At 40.4% G+C, this 16,847-nt stretch overlaps 1 protein-coding gene across 1 annotated transcript in view; it reads right to left on the reverse strand.

The window, feature by feature from the left end:
* LOC126161251 (zinc finger CCCH domain-containing protein 13) overlaps positions 1-16,847 on the reverse strand; it is an 83,074-nt gene that overhangs the window by 52,353 nt on the left and 13,874 nt on the right. Inside the window, exon 6 of the mRNA XM_049916990.1 lies at positions 8,561-8,623. Coding sequence (XP_049772947.1) covers positions 8,561-8,623 — 63 coding nt within the window. The remainder of the gene's footprint in view (positions 1-8,560; positions 8,624-16,847) is intronic.

Raw genomic sequence — 16,847 nt, forward strand, 5'->3', positions numbered from 1 at the left:
CTGTCTCTCCTAATTCTGTACTTACTTTTCACGAATCCAATCTTGAAACAGTGCAGGAGCTAGCACAGCTCCACAGCTTAAGATGCAACTTTTTTTTAAATCTTCTATAGCCACTAGTTTTGACCCTGTTTTTTCAGGGTGTGTATGTGAGCAAGGGGGGTGGGGGGTGGGGGAATTTCCCCGATTTTTCCCGGTTAAAAACACACTTTTCCCTGGATGAAATTACACTATAAAGCGGGTGAAAATACATTTTATCCGTGTTAAGCGATAGTATACTTTCCCTCGGAGATGTAAAACCTATCAGTCCTTTAAATGATAAAGGTCTTATACTGGAGTAGGGCTTCCAGGCATTTTTGGAAACAAAATACAGCAAAAACAAAGCATTTTGGAAAGATCTTTGATGTGCAACAATGTGTGTACAGCTTCTTTTTGTACTGCAAAAGTATATATACAAATTCCACCAATTACAGCACAATAGTTTCCAGAGCTCTGAAATTGAGATTGCGTTGAACAATGTGCTTTTGTCAGCCAATCACAGTTCATGTCACATGATCTCACCAGCCAATGACAGCAGTTATTCAGATCATACGACTTGTTATGTAATCAGCCAATAGCAACATCATGGTTAAGTAGTGTGACCATACAAAGAGGAAAAGTTAATGGGTTAAAGTAATGTAAGTACAGTATAGCTTCACGAAAAGCTAAACTATCAAATATAATATTGGGCATCAACAATTTTTTTCTGTTTTTCCTTGGAAAGTGTGGTTAGGCAGGAACCTAAAATGGTTCAAATGGCTCTGAGCACTATGGGACTTAACTTCTGAGGTCATCAGTCCCCTAGAACTTAGAACTATTCAAACCTAACTAACCTAAGGACATCACACACATCCATGCCCGAGGCAGGATTCGAACCTGCAACCATAGCGGTCACGCAGTTCCAGACTGCAGCGCCTAGAACCGCTCGGCCACTCCGGCCGGCAAGGAACCTTAAAGTGCTTTGGAAATTAAACTGCTGTATTTTGTGTAATTCGTACTTCTACTTTCGTATTACACAAACATGCAGTTCAAATGCCAATGTGAATCAAAGATCTTTCCAAAATGCGTTGTTTTTTGCTGTATTTCAATTCCTAAAGTGCTCGAAAGTATAAAACCTGTAACCTTCCCAAAAGCCATTTTCCAATACCATTTTATTTCATGATCAAGGCTGTGGCGATTTAGGAGAATCTTTACGAAGTAGCTGCAGTTGGTGTCATGTTTTCTTGAAGAGTTGTGCAACAACTTTTATATTGTTTTTATTCAAAATTCTGAATATACTGCACAATATTTAAACACCCACTGATGTACAGCTGTGAGCACTCACAGCAAGGTCTAGGGGTCTTTGCGAGCATTTTGCATGACTGGGACTGGAGTGGCAATGAAGGATGGGACAGAATAGGAGCAGTCACCATGGCATCAGCTGGTCAATGCAAAGAGATCCAGTGACTGGATGAAGGGGAAGAGAGACTGCTGCAAGTTGAGATGGTATGGTGAGGTGTGAGGGGTGAGGTGAGGTGAGGTGAGGTGAGCGAGCCAGCAATCGGTTGCACGAGATGAGCCATTGCTTTTAGCAGCTAACATCGTGCCTGCTCAAAATCACAATACCATAATCATACAGTCACTGTGAGTGGGATTAAATACAAACAAAACAATTACCATTTATACACCCAATGCCAAAACAATATAATTTCGTATATGTAGAGAGAGTATTATAGGAAAATACTAGCTGGCATGGGGAAGTGTTGTACAATAACATTATGTATGTTGGTCAATAATTAAAGAAGAAAAGTCTGGAGCAAGAGTCTTGAAAAACGCATTTTTTGGACTGAGCTTCTTGGTCTTGAGATGATCTTTGACTACCATGTAGCTAGCACATTTCAGATTGTTTTTCTGCTCTACATTTGCAACAAACATTTGCAGATACGGAAGCAGTTAGTACAGCGCACTCAGCAACATCTACATCAGCCGGGAAATCCAGCCATTGGATCACGCAAAATTTCAAGAGCAATCATTCCTATTTCGTGGTCCAAATATATGGAAGTATTCTGGCATGGAAATCCTTAAGTAGGTTTTACACGGCACATAAAAACTGAATTGTCATCCAGAGAGTTTCCTCTACTGCGTACTTGATTAGGTAGAAAAATATGGAGAGGGGGATCGCAAGTGTATCAAAGACAGGAAGCAAACATAACATGAACACAACAACACCTGAAGAGTTTTTATTACGTTTTTAGGTACAGACCAATACGTAAAAAGTGACATGATCAATATACTTGACTTGGAGTAACACCATATTTTAAACTTAAGCGGGTAAATCATTCCTCTACAAGTAAATCAACATGTATGTTGGTGCAGAATCTAGGCTATAAATTAAAATCAGTATGTGTACAACAAACTGTCTATCAAGTGCTAAAGCACTTCAGAAATTTTACATACAGTATAGCGCCTCAGTTGTAAAGTAACTGGGAGGCCAAGTCATTCGTAAACGGCAGACTTCATAACTTAGAAATCATGGATGGGAGATGAGAGCAAGTATCAAATAGCAGCCGATAGAGACAGACAGACAGAGGGAGGGGGAGAGGTAGAGGGAGAGGGAGGAGAGGAGAGGAGGAGCCTCACTGTAAGGAGTGAGCTAGACCTAAAAGGTGGCAAACAAATATGCCGCCCAGCCTTCAGAACTTCGGTCAACGAGGATGGCGGCCTTAATATCTTTTGTCTTTATAACAGAGGTGCTCTACTGACCATGTAAAACTAGCTAGAAACATGCAATAGACTACTGGAGTAAGACTGGTTGATAAGTCTTGTCACTGAGTTTCTTAAAGGGTCAACAAAAGCAGCACAACTAATAATTTTGTAATTAATGCTGATTGTTGCTCGACAGAGGCTGTGTTGTCAAATCTGCCTCACTCCTTTTCAAATCACCCAGCCTGTCAGCAGTCAATCAGTGTGCTTGGCTCAGCAGTTGAATTCAGTTCTACTCACATGCGGAGCAAAGTTTTATTAACTGACAAGGTAGGTAACACTCATTGTGTCATACTTCGTTATGCATAATAACAAGGCACAACCTTATTTACATCTATGGTTCCTCTCTCTCCAATAAAGGTTGCCCCCCCCCCCCCCAAAAAAAAAAAAAAAAATCACTGTGGCAGCACCATGTCGAATAGTTTTCAAGATAGCTGGCTTTCAGATCCATCATTGAAGTACTGGTTGGTGAAAGTATCCGCAGACCATTATAGTGCTAAATGGGGATTATCTCCAGGGACCCTCATTAATATCCGTACTATAGGAAGATCGGCTCTTACAAGTCACATGACAAAATCCAAGAAGCATGTTGCGAAAGCAGCTGCCATGAGAATCACAGTAAGTTTGTATGTCTACACATGACCGATAGTGATCCAGCACACAGATTCTACTTCCACTACCTCATCTGTGGATTCAGCCGGACCAACAATAGCAGTGTGGCACTTGAATTGTTGCGCCTCCGCAGAAGGAGCTCACTGCAACATCAAAACCCAGGGATAAACTGAGAGGAATTGATCAGATGAAGTAACAAAGACGGAAATACTGTGGTGCTTGGAGTGCATCATTTCACGTAAGTCCCAGCATAGTTCTGCGGACGATGTGTTACTTTTCCCTGCAATGTTCCCAACAGTGAAGTGGCCAAGAGCAAGCGTTTACAAATGGGCAAAATCGGTTAGAACGTGCAATATGGACTAGCTCCCCTTTTTGAGTCTGATATTAAAGCTGACCTCGTAACTGCATGACAGAGTGTTGTTCGTTTTGATGAATTCTTGAACAAGGTGTGCAAAAGAATACAGATGGCTATTTTAGTGCATTACTGGGACATAAAAAAAATCTAGTGTGCTTTTTTTTTTTTTATCTGTTACTATGCATCAGCTTTTCTAGGCAGTTTGATGGCAGCTAAGCTACTCGAGTCCTTCACACACACACACACACACACACACACACACACACACACACACACACACACACACACACACACACAAAAAAACTGGTGAAACAATGAAAAAACTTTTTCAAGTATCAATGGATGGCTCTAACATCAACCTCACGTTCTTAAAATTTGTTCGAAAGAAGCTGAAGGGGTATGCACAGTTTTATTGGAAATTGGACTGTGTGGGCTCCACGTTGTTCATGGCGCCTTCCAGTCCGCAATACAGGAAACACAGTGATGATAATTCAGTTTTTATATGCCTTGTACAATTTTTTTAAGGATGTCCCTGCCAGAAGAGCTTTGTGTATTTCGACAATTGAATCTGAACTGTTTCCCTTAAAGTTTTGTGTAATCCAATGGCTGGAGAACGTGAAGTTGCTGAGCGAGCTATAGTAATGCTTCCGTTTCTGCAAATATTTGTTGCAAAGATGGAAGACAAAAACAAACCAAAATGTGCTAGCTACAAGGTAGTGGAAGATCACCTCAAGGACAAGTTACTCAGTCGGAAAACTGGGTTTTTCAAGGCTCTTGCTGGAGACTTGACACCTTTTCTAAAGGATTTCCAATCCGATTGGCCGCTAGCACCATTCCTCCACTCTGCTTTGACAGAGATAATGGAGATAATGATGACACCATTTGTCAAGCTGACGCAGGTCTCCCCGTCAGTTAATTTGGACAAAGAATCCAATCTTTTGGGTGTGAACCATGTTAAGACTGGGTTCACCATCAAAAATGTGTTTAGGAAGTGCATGTCTCTAACAGCCCTTGAAATCAGTAAGTTCCGGAACAAATGCAGAAGAGGAATGATGAAGCTCATGTCAAAGTTGATGGAGAAATCTTCCCGTAGACTTTAGGATGACAAAAGCTGTTAGCTGTTTCGATTCCACCCTAGCATGCAGGGATGCTGGTCCTGAACGATTTAATTCCTTTCTACAGATTTTGGTGGAGAGCAATCGGTTGGGCAGTAGATGTGCTGATAAAGCAGATGCACAATAAGCTTCTGTTGTAAAGAACTGCAAAACAAAATTGGAAACATTCAACAAGGGGGAGTGGCTGAATGAGTTCTGGATGAAACGTCTCAAGAACCAGAATTCAAAGTTCCATGAACTGCAGAAGGCAACAGATATCGTGCTCACTTTGCTGCATGGGCAAGCAGCTGTGGAATGAGGATTCTCGGTGACAAAGATTGCCTCTTTGAGAACATGAGGGAAGAACCTGTAGTGAGCAGAAAATTGGTGTACGATGCAGTCAAGACACATGGTGAAGCCCGAGTGCCTATAACAAAGTCTCTCATATAGTCTGGAAGGACCTCAAAAAAGCGAAACAATGAGTCGTCGAACAAGAAGGATGATCTAACTAAAAGGAAGATTGCTGATGCAGAAATCAGAGAGCTTAAAGAGGAGAATGCAAAACTTGAGGAGACCATCCAAAACGCTCAGATAGAGCAGAATCAGTGCTCTCGTAAAAAGCTCCAAGTGATTATTCTCCAAAGTCAATTCCTAAACTATACTATCTGTTGTTAAACTATGGTACTTACTTCTAAATTATTTGTTGTATTGTCTGATAATAAAAGGTTTCTTCCAAAAAATGTTTTTAGAACAAATGAATGTGAAAGAGTTATTTATTTTAAACTGCTAACTCCCAAAGACGTTTAAATAAACATTTTAACAGTATCTTTCGTTATTAAAAATATTTAAAAAATAAACCAAATTTAAGAAATTAATTATTAAAATAAAGAATGACCAGAGGTAAAATTTAGAAACATGAAAATCTCTAAAGAAAAGATTGTAAAAATGGACAAAATATTTTATGGAGAAAATTTCTTATTATTCTAAAATGAAGAAAGTAATCGAGGATCTTTCCACAATGATTAAATGACATGTTTTTGTATTTAAATAAATATAATAATAAAATCAGAAAAATTGAGGAATGAAAGAGGTAAAAGACACACTTGTCCTTACTGAAAGCAAATTTTAGAGCAGTGAATATAGTAACTGCACTTGACACAGGTTTTAGCTCTAAAACTGTACTAATTTCATACGGATGCAAGGTACGGACTTTCCGCTACCTGTCACTTGACTAGTGCTGCCTTCTGTTTCTTATTTATAGGATTACTTAGAAAGAAGCAGTAGTGAATGTTAGAACTGTTTGGACAACGAGACAATTCACTGGCAAAACAAGTAGAAAAGAACTGAATTGGTATATTATCACAACAAATCTCTCTGCATTCCAGAACACTTTGACTTTTCTACAGAAAAGATGACTACATGTGACATTGCTCAATAACTCATTATGTGCTTGTTTGAAAGATAATTATACTTTTGCCGTCATATTGCAAAGTCATATCAGACACAAATGAGCCAGTAAAATTTTAAATAATGGCATAAATGGCTTGTCTTCTGGGCCCTAAATTTTTTAAATAGCTGATCCTCAAAGTGTAAGTTTTGAATGGCGTTAAACGCTATGTGATTTAAGAAATTCACTGCACATTCTCAAACATAACATAATTAATCTTGCAAGGAAATTTACTGTGAAAGTAACACTTCTCAAGCAACCATTCATAATATTTTCTTGCGACCTGTTAGAAATGTAAACAATTGTGACATCACACACATCAAATGCATGTATAATCTTCGTTCTAAAGCCTTGACACATTTCGGCATCAGCAGACATGTGTGCACACTGTGTAAATGACCCATTTTCTTTGCAACTAAAGTTTTATTTTGGTGTTATTCTCTGATTTATGTTTCACTGCTGCAGTATTATTCAGCAGTAGTGGGCTCAAGTAAAATTCTTTGTTAGCATATCAGTTCTTACAATTCAATCCTACAAAAATTTCAACTGAAAACTAAAACAATGAAAAATTCCCGGAATTCTAAAAAATTTCCCAGTTTTTCCAGATGTCTCAGGCTGTATACATCCTATGTTACATGGAACAACAGAACTGATACACTGTTCACTCCAGGACCCACTAGGCAGAGATCCTTGAGCATATGGAATATCAGTCTCGTACATTCATTATTTTCATTTTTACTTTTTCTGGACAATTTACAAAATGTAAAATACATAGCTGAAAAGTCAGCCCTCTAACCTCAGCACGGGCACCTAGCATGACTGACAGTGGGCTATGTCACACAGTATGTCATTGCACTCGTAACTGATAGATCAAACAAGTCATGTTGGTGAATGGTTCACCTTACAGTACAGTTAATAACAACAGTAAAAAACATAGTATGACAAAACTAACGGTAAGTGGTGGTACTCATATTATTATTAATTTAAGTGAAGATATTGCATACTGGGCAGATTTACATAGGCGAAAGAGGAAGCCTTACATTCAAGGAAAGGTAAAGAAGTACCAATAACCACTAAGAACACTATGTCAATGGAAAATTCAGTGGCTAGGACAAAAGCAGAAAAGGTTCACGAAAGGGCAAACCAGATCATACTGATCAACCAGTGAGCAAACTGGAGAGTAAGGACAAAATGAGAGGCAGTTAACAGTGACAGCAGCATTCACAGGGTGGATTATGTGCAAAGATATGCTTCATACTAAAAAAAATTGGGATGAGTGTGAAAGGAGGGAAGTGAACCAGTCTGTGTAGTATGAAGAGCTTTAGAAGTGGATTGTATTTTGTATATGAAAAGGAAGATACATGGAATGAAAACAACTATGCATCAAACTGAAGTGAAGGTGGCCATTAGTAAGAATAAGAGACATATTTATGACCATATGACATTCACAGAGACATGGATAAACAAAAAGAGGGGAAAATTGGGGAAGGGGATTATGGGAGAGATGATAGAAAATTATAATGCAAATGTTTCTGGGAAAAAACTAGTGTAGGTTTGACTGCTAAATGATAGAAGGAAAATATATATTTCAGAAGACACACCAACCAGTATACCCAATTCAAATCCACAAAACTAAACAAGAGCATTTCTGCTTTTTGGTACCAAATGCTCCTCCTTCATACTTAAAGAGGAGGAGGAGGAGGAGGAGGAGGAGGAGGAGAAGAAGAAGAAGGGTGAAACACTGACAGAGAGAGGTCGTCATTCAAAACTCAAACTACGAGGTAATGAGCTAGTACAAAGAAGAAGCAAGGCCCTTCTAATACAAGGTGGGTTCCTCTCAGCTTGTGTCCTGAGTGAGATGCAATACTCTCCAATATGTCACAAATATTTCCTACTTTCTCACTTGTGGTACCAAAAGCTGAAGCTAGAAGTACTACTGTTTTATTTTTAAGTATCATATTGATTGTATTGATACCTGTACATTCTGAAGGTTAACACTGGCCATGTCATTTGTGTTTCTGTGAGGAATTGTTATTTTTATACTCAATACATTGTACAGCAACTTTATATATCCGGAGTTATGAGACACTGAGGTTAGGAGACAGTATGGTGTATTTAGTAAGAAAAGAACCTTTGTCTTTTGTGTTGCACATGAGAATATTTTCTGGCACAGAACAGAATGTTTGTGTATTCAACTTCATGCGAAGTGTCACCTCTAAGACTGTCTTTTTTCACAATAAAAGTGCATCATTTGCTTACTAGATGATAACTTACATTTGTGTAGTTCTGTTCACTCTGCTACTTTCAGTTTCACATTTAAGTTTTTGAGTGAGGGAGCTGAAACAACATACAGCAAATGAGTTTGTCGATAGTCTTTTTGCAGTAAGCTAAGCTACCGACATGCCTATGAGGAAAGTTATATCAAATAGCCTAATGAGGAGGCTGTTATGGAGGGATGGTGTATATCAATATCCTGCTTTGATACTACAAACTACCCAAAGATGAAAACTTATTCATATTCGGGATCCCCAGTTTTTTAAAGGCCAATCTCTGCTGGCTCTATGACATTACATTCACAAAGATTGATACAGTTTCCATTTTTAAGCTTCCATATCTCAATCGGCCCTTTATAGGCTAACTCTGTTGCCTGTCAGTCTGACTGTTGAAAACCTTTGTCTCAGGAAAGGGTAAACAAATGAAGTTGAAATTTATGTCACATACTAAGGTCTATGGTCTTTTGATGTTGTATAAAACTGAAGTTTCTAAGCCGATGTAGTCAAAAGAAAAAGCCTTTTATGTTACATATTCTGATACTCCGAAACTCACTCACTAAAACCTATACAGTATTTCCCATTGATCTAGAACTGTGAAATTTAGCAAGAAGCGAGGTTTCGCAGTACAACCAAATGAAAAAACCATAAATTTTTGATTTGTAATTATAATATGTGAAAAAGGTGTTGCCTGTTATCTGACTGTCTGCCTGTTAAGACCCCTTTTTTACAGTAATGGCTGACATATCAGGTCGAAATTTATGTCACGAAGTAATTCCTATCATCCCTCGGCAGTGTATTAAACATTAGCTTCGAAGTTCAATGCAATCAAAAGATATCAGCCATTTGTGTCACATATTTTGATACAAACCCACTCAGCAAAACATGCATTGTACTTCCCATTGGCCTAGAATCATGCAAATTTGGCAAGAATTAAGGTTTAACTGGACAAGTAAAGGAGAAAAAATCAGAAAATTTAATGTGTAATTACATCACATGGGGAAAAAAAAGAAAAGTGAAAAAAAAAAAAACTTTTGTCATTTGTTGTCTGACCTCAAACTTGAAATTAAAACATTCTCAAAAGTCTTACAAGAATGGATGAACTGTCTATATACATAATGAAGACTGTACAAACCCTCAGTGAGAGTCCTCCTCATCCCTGGCCAATTTTTCATTTTAAACCTTTCTCCAAAAAAAATTCACTCATATACGTTGCTGTTGTTGTCTTCAATCTGAAGACTCATTTACGCAGCTCTCCATGTTAGTCTACACTCTGCAAGCCTCTTGCTCTCTGAAAAACTACTATATCCTACATCTGTTTCCAAGTCTTTATTGTATTCATACCTCTTTCTACAATTTTTACCCCTCACACTTCCTTCCATTACTAAACTGACAATTCCTTGACGCTGTAAGATATGTCCTATCAACTAATTCCTTCTTTTAGGAAAATTGTGCCGCAAATTTCTTTTTCCCCCAATTCGTTTCAGTAACTTCTCATTAGCTATTATGCTTGTGTTCTCATCTTGCGTGAACTGCTTATCGTCAATGTTGCTATTTTGTACAACCGGACATTCCAGACAAGACATGTTAAAACTTAAATTTGTGCATTATACTCAATGAGAAATTAATTTCACCCCATTTTAAACTTCACATCTACAAATAGAGATAACTTCATCTTAACTATATCTTGATACTTCTGGCTGTTCGCCAGACTGGACTTACTCTAGTGTCTGGCACTTGTTGATTCAACTTTCATCCTGTTCTGATGTCCGACGTCTCTAATGGATATGTTCATGCTTCCCATATTACTGGTGGAGAATGCAATGCGCACATTTTTTAATGTCATTTAAAGCACCCTCTTAGCTGAGTGGTCAGTGTATTTGACTGCCATTCAGAACGCCCATGTTTGATTTCTGGCTGGATTGGAAATTCTCTCTGTTCATAAACTGGGTGTTGTGTTATCGGCATCATCATTTTGTCACCACTAACATGCAAGTCGTCCAATATGGTGTCAACTGAAAAAGCCGAACTTAGACAGGTGGTGACTTCTAGCCTTCAATGCCATACACTCATTTAATTTCATTTTAAAAGTTTATGACAGTGAAATACTTACATAAGATATGTATGTTCTGTATCAGTTTTGACTAGTCAGTAATTTTAATATGGGATTGTGGATCCACTTTGAGGCAAATACTTTTCTTTATTTACTTAGGCTAACCACACTAGTTTCGACAAAATACCACCATCATCAGTAGATTTGTTTATTTTGAAGTAATTGCATAATTGATACGTTTGTTGCTGTTCTTCAGCACACAGCACGTGGTGTTAGTTGGTCAGCTTTAGTTGCTCAGATAATGCAGAAAAACATTACTTTTCGCCTTGGCAATCACTCAAATATTTGAATTACTGCCAAGGTGAAAAGTTATGCTTTTTCTGTGAATTTGAGCAAATGAAGCCGGTCAACTAACATGACATGCTGTATTCTTGGAAGGGGTGGGAGGTGGGGGAAAAAAAAGGAGAGAGAGAGAAAAGAAAAAGCAATGACTTGAATAAAGAAACCCACTGATGATGACAGTATTTCACTGAAACTAGTTTGGGAAAGCAAATAAACAAAAATGTTTGCATAAGGCAGATCCCCAATCTCATTGTTACTGGGGCAAAAGAAGAGTTAAAGTTATAGTGAATGTCAGCTAATTTTTAACAGCCTGTGGAATATACCTGGCCTATGATTGTGCCAAAATAGTGTGACCCTCAACATATTTTTATGTGGCCTTAGGCCAAGAATTGTTCCACAGACTCCTGGAAACTACTGATACTCAGAACTGGTACAGTAACAGAAACTATGTGATGTAGAATGTGGGAGCGAGTGCCCTGGGGCTCAGTGACACACTGGTGGTCAAGAGAAATATTTTATTCACTTCAATTACACATCATGTCATTAGTAATGCGACACAAACACACCCCACTCCGGCAACTCAGATCGACGATGTCTAGCAGGTGGCTGGCTTCTGCTCTGGTGAAAATCGCACCCGTAGGCGCCAGTACCCTGTGTTGTTGATGTCAAGCCGGGTAGTGGACGGATGTCTGTCAGTAAGTCGTGGCCCCAACATCAGTGGTGCATTTCTTCTATCTGTTGCAACTGCATTCTGCTGTGGAACGGCTGCACGCAGGGAATCTGATTCAGCTCGTGTCCACTGCGGTGGTGAACCAAGACTGCCATGCAGGGGATACGACCCGTTGCTTCCGGGCAGGAGTCTGGCAATGGCAGCTGTGGGCAGCACTCCAAGCCCACAACGACACTCAGTGCAGGAGGCAGTTGGTCCTAAATGGTCTCAAACCCATGACTGCAGCCGGCGATGCCCAGTCGTATCATCATGTAGTGTGGCCCTGGCGTCATGGTGATTCTGCTGCTGGACTCTGTATTTATCTGCATCAAAATTCACAGCTATTTATATAGCTCGAGGTGTATTTGTTGCACTATTATCTGGCCCCTGATCACGTAGTTCGCAACATGGGACTCGCCCTGTTGTGATGACTCCATCCTGCCTGCCTTGCCAAGCATAGCTAGCCCGTCTCACAATCCTTTTGCATATATGTTGTTATAACCAATATGTTGCTACACTACACTTTCCTGCCCACGGTACCTAAGGCAATGCATCACAGTGGCTTTTTTACAAATGCCTTCAGGTTTCATTTAAAACTACATAGTACTTTACAGTGCCCCTGTTCGTGGGGAAGACCCGGCCACTTGTGTCTTGGTCAGGACCAGTTCCCCACCTTGACTATTTCCACCATTTTTTATATGAAACAAGTGACACCCCTCATGGTCATACTAGACTAGCAATTTAAAACCCTACACATTTATTATATAAAATTTTTGACTGCTCCTTTGCAAATCTTTCAACACATCTATAATTATTGTATCTGTGCAGTGGGAACATCTTTGTTCTCACATAGCTTTCTCCCTGCCTCTTATCTTCTTTAAGCTCTAACAAATTCATTTCTTTCTGATATTTAAACTATAATATTACCCACACACTACTTATGGCTATCACCACCTTGGAATCTCTCCTTGTACTGCTTAGTCGCACAACATCTCTCAAGCGTTTCTTTTCCTGTTCATTATCTCAAATACTACGAATCATATTTCATTACTAGGCCTCTTGCCACGCTTAAGCACAAACAAGTTCTAACTCTCCATTCCACACTCACACATGACTTTCACTTGGCATTCCACCTGTCTGTCCTGTGGTTCTGACCCACTGTTTTCAACAACTTGTGGAACTTGTTCTTGCACTAACAGTTCCCCTTATACTCTCCAAGAAAACATACTCCCAAACCTTCCCTCACAAGAAAACCACGTACAGCACTACCACTCACAACACTTAAACAAGTAGTCCAACTTATTCCTCCCAATGTAGTGCTCATTACAGGCTAAATTCCCCTTAAAATGTTTGGTTTTCTGGTCTCCATGTCCACACAAAACAACTTCCTGATGCCTGGTTGCACTGTTCCATGTGAATTTGTACAAGGTTAAACTGGTTTGTCCACTACAACACACACACCTCGTGACAGCTCTACACCGACAAAAACTATTTGCAGTCGAAATTTAACTTTGGCATGATGTTCAGACAGAATGTTTACTTTTAGGCTTGTGTTCTACCTTTAACCCACTTCATACTCATCGTGCACATCAGACTGTGGATGTGCTGTAAACAGCTCAGTGCATGTCAGCTGCTTGCCCCGCAAGGTTGTGACCCACTACTTGTGCCTGTGCTACATACTGAACTGGGATGTACTCTTCAGTAGAGTCAGCCCTGCTGACTTCATCATCCACTCTACGAACTCATCATCTCTATTTTTTTTCATGCACCCTGCTCCTGAGCAAATATATGTGCCCCTACCATTTCTACCATTACATCTGCATAACTATCAACAATTTCTTGTGCATTCTGTTTAGTACCTAAAACAACTTTCTTTGCAGTTCCACTCTGCACAATGCAAAAGTCACCAGCACCTGAACTGCCCTGTGTATTTGGCACAGGTACTATTGCCTCAACACAACACCCATTATCACCAAATGTGACAATGAACTAAAAATCAACCATGTTGCTATCCCCACAATCGCTTCAGTACAGTGCATATTCATTCCTGCTACCTCAGACTCCACAATTACACTTGATATCAGAGGTAGTACTTCTACATTACTCACCTTAATTTCAACATCATCATTACTCAGTGCCTCACTTAAGTTCCCACAAACATTTATTATGACACTACCTACAGTTAGTTTAATCTTCCCACTCAAACGATTGTCCACCCATCCACAACGTTCTTCCCTCCTCTTCACAGGACCGAAAGGTTCACCTACATTACTGGTAGTCGGCTGTCCTGCAGGAACAGATAAACTATCCACAAGCCTGCTCCCTCCCACTCAGCTTCCTCCTTTTCCTTCCTCTCTCCTTCCCCTATCTCCCTTACTTTCATTCTCCTCATAATCAACATATTCCTTACAACATGAGGCCTGTTTTCGATCAATCAGTCAGTGTGCTCTCTCCACACTTCTCCTTATACTGTGTAGTTTTGTGACAAGTTCTTTCCTTCACCTCAGCATCACGTGCCTCTAATCTCTTAGACCACTTTGCACTGTCCACCAGCACCTTATCTATTTCATTTCTTAAATTCTTTATACCTCTTCTCTGTGGTAAGTAGCCTCTTGCACTAACAAAAACCCTGCTCCCCATGGTACTGACCATGAAATGATTACCTCCTACAAATTATGCAAACAAAAATGAGAAGAAACACCTGAACATGCCACTGTCCCAATACTTCCAACTTACCTTACATGCTTAGTTAATGAACCATATACTTGCTCTGCACAAAATCAAATTAGGAAACATTCAAATGTAACATTATCGTATCACTTCTTACCACAACTTAACTACTCTTGCCTAAGTGGCTACCCATTTTTACTACTACACACTGAAACAATGATTAAACTTAGTTTCACCTCCTGAATCATTACTCAGTCCACAGCTTATACACGGTGGAGAAAAACTGTACCACGAAATTTTAACCCTGGATATCTGATGCCAGTAGGAGCCAAAATTACTAATGCTGCATAGGTTGAAAAATGCACCATTTTTAAAGTACGGAAACTTGGTGCCAAGTGCTCTGATTGGCTCCAGGATTGCCCCGTTGCCGGATGCTCTGGACAACACATGACTGAGAATGCTTTACCTGCCAGAGATTGCGATGTACCCAAGGCGGCCTGCACGTTCGTGCCAGCCTTCCACCCTTCCACTCTGGGGTCGAATCCACTGGGGTCCCGACACATCCATTGTAGTTTTATGATAAGACTTACCAGGAACAAACCCGTCAGCAGCTGTTAGTTCACATACAGAAAGTCTTTTACAAATTGTGTCGGCCCTGAAAGGGACCTTTTTTAAAATTATTATTTTATTTAGCTAGGACATTGTTTACTTGAAGCAGGTGCTCGAATTGGCGACCCTCTGACACGACACAGGCTTGGTAACGTCGAATGGTGTTTTGCCGAACTCTTTGAAAGATTCCTGGCATTGCCCTGATGTGACTGGCAGCATGTTGAATGCGATCCATTAATTCCTCTTCGTTGCTAGGTGGTTTGCATCTGGGTGGGTGAACTAGAACCTTGAAGAATCCCTACAGGAAAAAGTCCAGTGGTGTGACGTCTGGTGATCATGGGAACCATGTCCTACAAGCACCTCTGCCATTTACCCGGCTGTCTAAGAGTTGAATGAAATATCCACACACAGTGCGACTTAAGTGCAGGTGCCCCATCATGCTGTAACCACATGGGTAGCTGTATGTCCATGGGAACATCTTCGAGCAGCCTGGTTAGAGTTTCTTGCAAAACGTAAAGATAATTTGCTCCAGTAAATTGAGGAGGTAGACAGACTAGCCCAATTAGGTGGTCACCCACAATGCCTGCCCAATTGCTGAGCGAAAATCGTTCCCGGCATCTGTGGAGGTAAGTGATGTGAGGATTTCCCCTTGCCCAGTAATGAACATATCGAGTGGTGTAAAGGCCATCCCGGTGGAAGGTGCACTCGTCAGTAAACAACACAATGGCAGGGAAGACGGGATCTCATGCAATACATTGCAGAAGCCACCAGCAAAACCCTAGCCTGTGTTCATAGTCCGCCACAGGATTTAGGTCTTGGACACAATGGAAACTAAATAGATGCTGGCTATCATTTCTCAAAACCTCACAAACTAACTGATGAGTGACCCCCATGTCACATCCAACCGCTTGAGTACTTGCTGCCCCCAGCTCGTGCTCTCGCGGTCGTGTTCTCGCTTCTCGGCACGGTGTCCCAGGTTTGATTCCTGGTGGGGTCAGGGATTTTCACCTGCCTCGAGATGACTGGGCGTTTGTGCTGTCCTCATCATTTCATCATCATTCATGATTGTGGTGAGACTGGATTGAGCAAAGTTTGGGAATTTGTACGGGTGCTGATAACCGCGCAGTTGAGCACCCCACAAATCAATCATCACCATCATCATCGAGTACTTGTCGTAGGTGCTTCCTCGAAGTGCTCGAGAACAGTCTCTTCCAATGCACTATCCCATTGTGTTAGAGGTCTTCCAGCATCATCATGATATTCTGCTAACAAGCTTGTTTTGCCAACTCGCTGGTGAATTGCTGTAAACGTTTGTGGGTGTGGGTGATGTCCTGCTGGGTATCGTTTCACATACAACCGTCGAGCTTCATGCGCATTACCATTGACTATTCTATAAACAAAAACCATATCTCGTTCTTCAAATGAACAGTGCCGCCATGCTTACTGTATGACTAAATCACAAGAGACGTGTGTGTTCATGCGCGAAGCTTACGTGTAAATGCCTCTGACGTGAGATGGATACAAACAGCAAGACCTACTTGACATGTGTGTGTATCACGTTGGGGCAGTGACGGGGCGACGGACATTTGCATGTGTGAACCGACAACCATAGTGCGGCCCGTCAACTGATAACTGGCAACAGTGGAATCCCATGGGCAATTGGAGAGCGTGGCGCCAAGTTTCTGTAGTTCAAAAATGGGGCGTTGTTGACCAACACAACATTAGTAAGTTTGGTTCCCACTGACATCAGCTATCCAGGGTTAAAATTTTGTGACAATTTTTCTCCACCCTGTATACTACTAGACAATGAGCCACACTTCTTGCTCATTACACCCATATTGCCCATATCAACCAAGTGAAAACTAACACTTGTATTTATGCCACCTTAGAAATATCAGCTTCAATCAC

Source organism: Schistocerca cancellata, chromosome 2 (assembly GCF_023864275.1).
Source record: "Schistocerca cancellata isolate TAMUIC-IGC-003103 chromosome 2, iqSchCanc2.1, whole genome shotgun sequence".
Taxonomy (NCBI): Eukaryota; Metazoa; Arthropoda; class Insecta; order Orthoptera; family Acrididae; genus Schistocerca; species Schistocerca cancellata.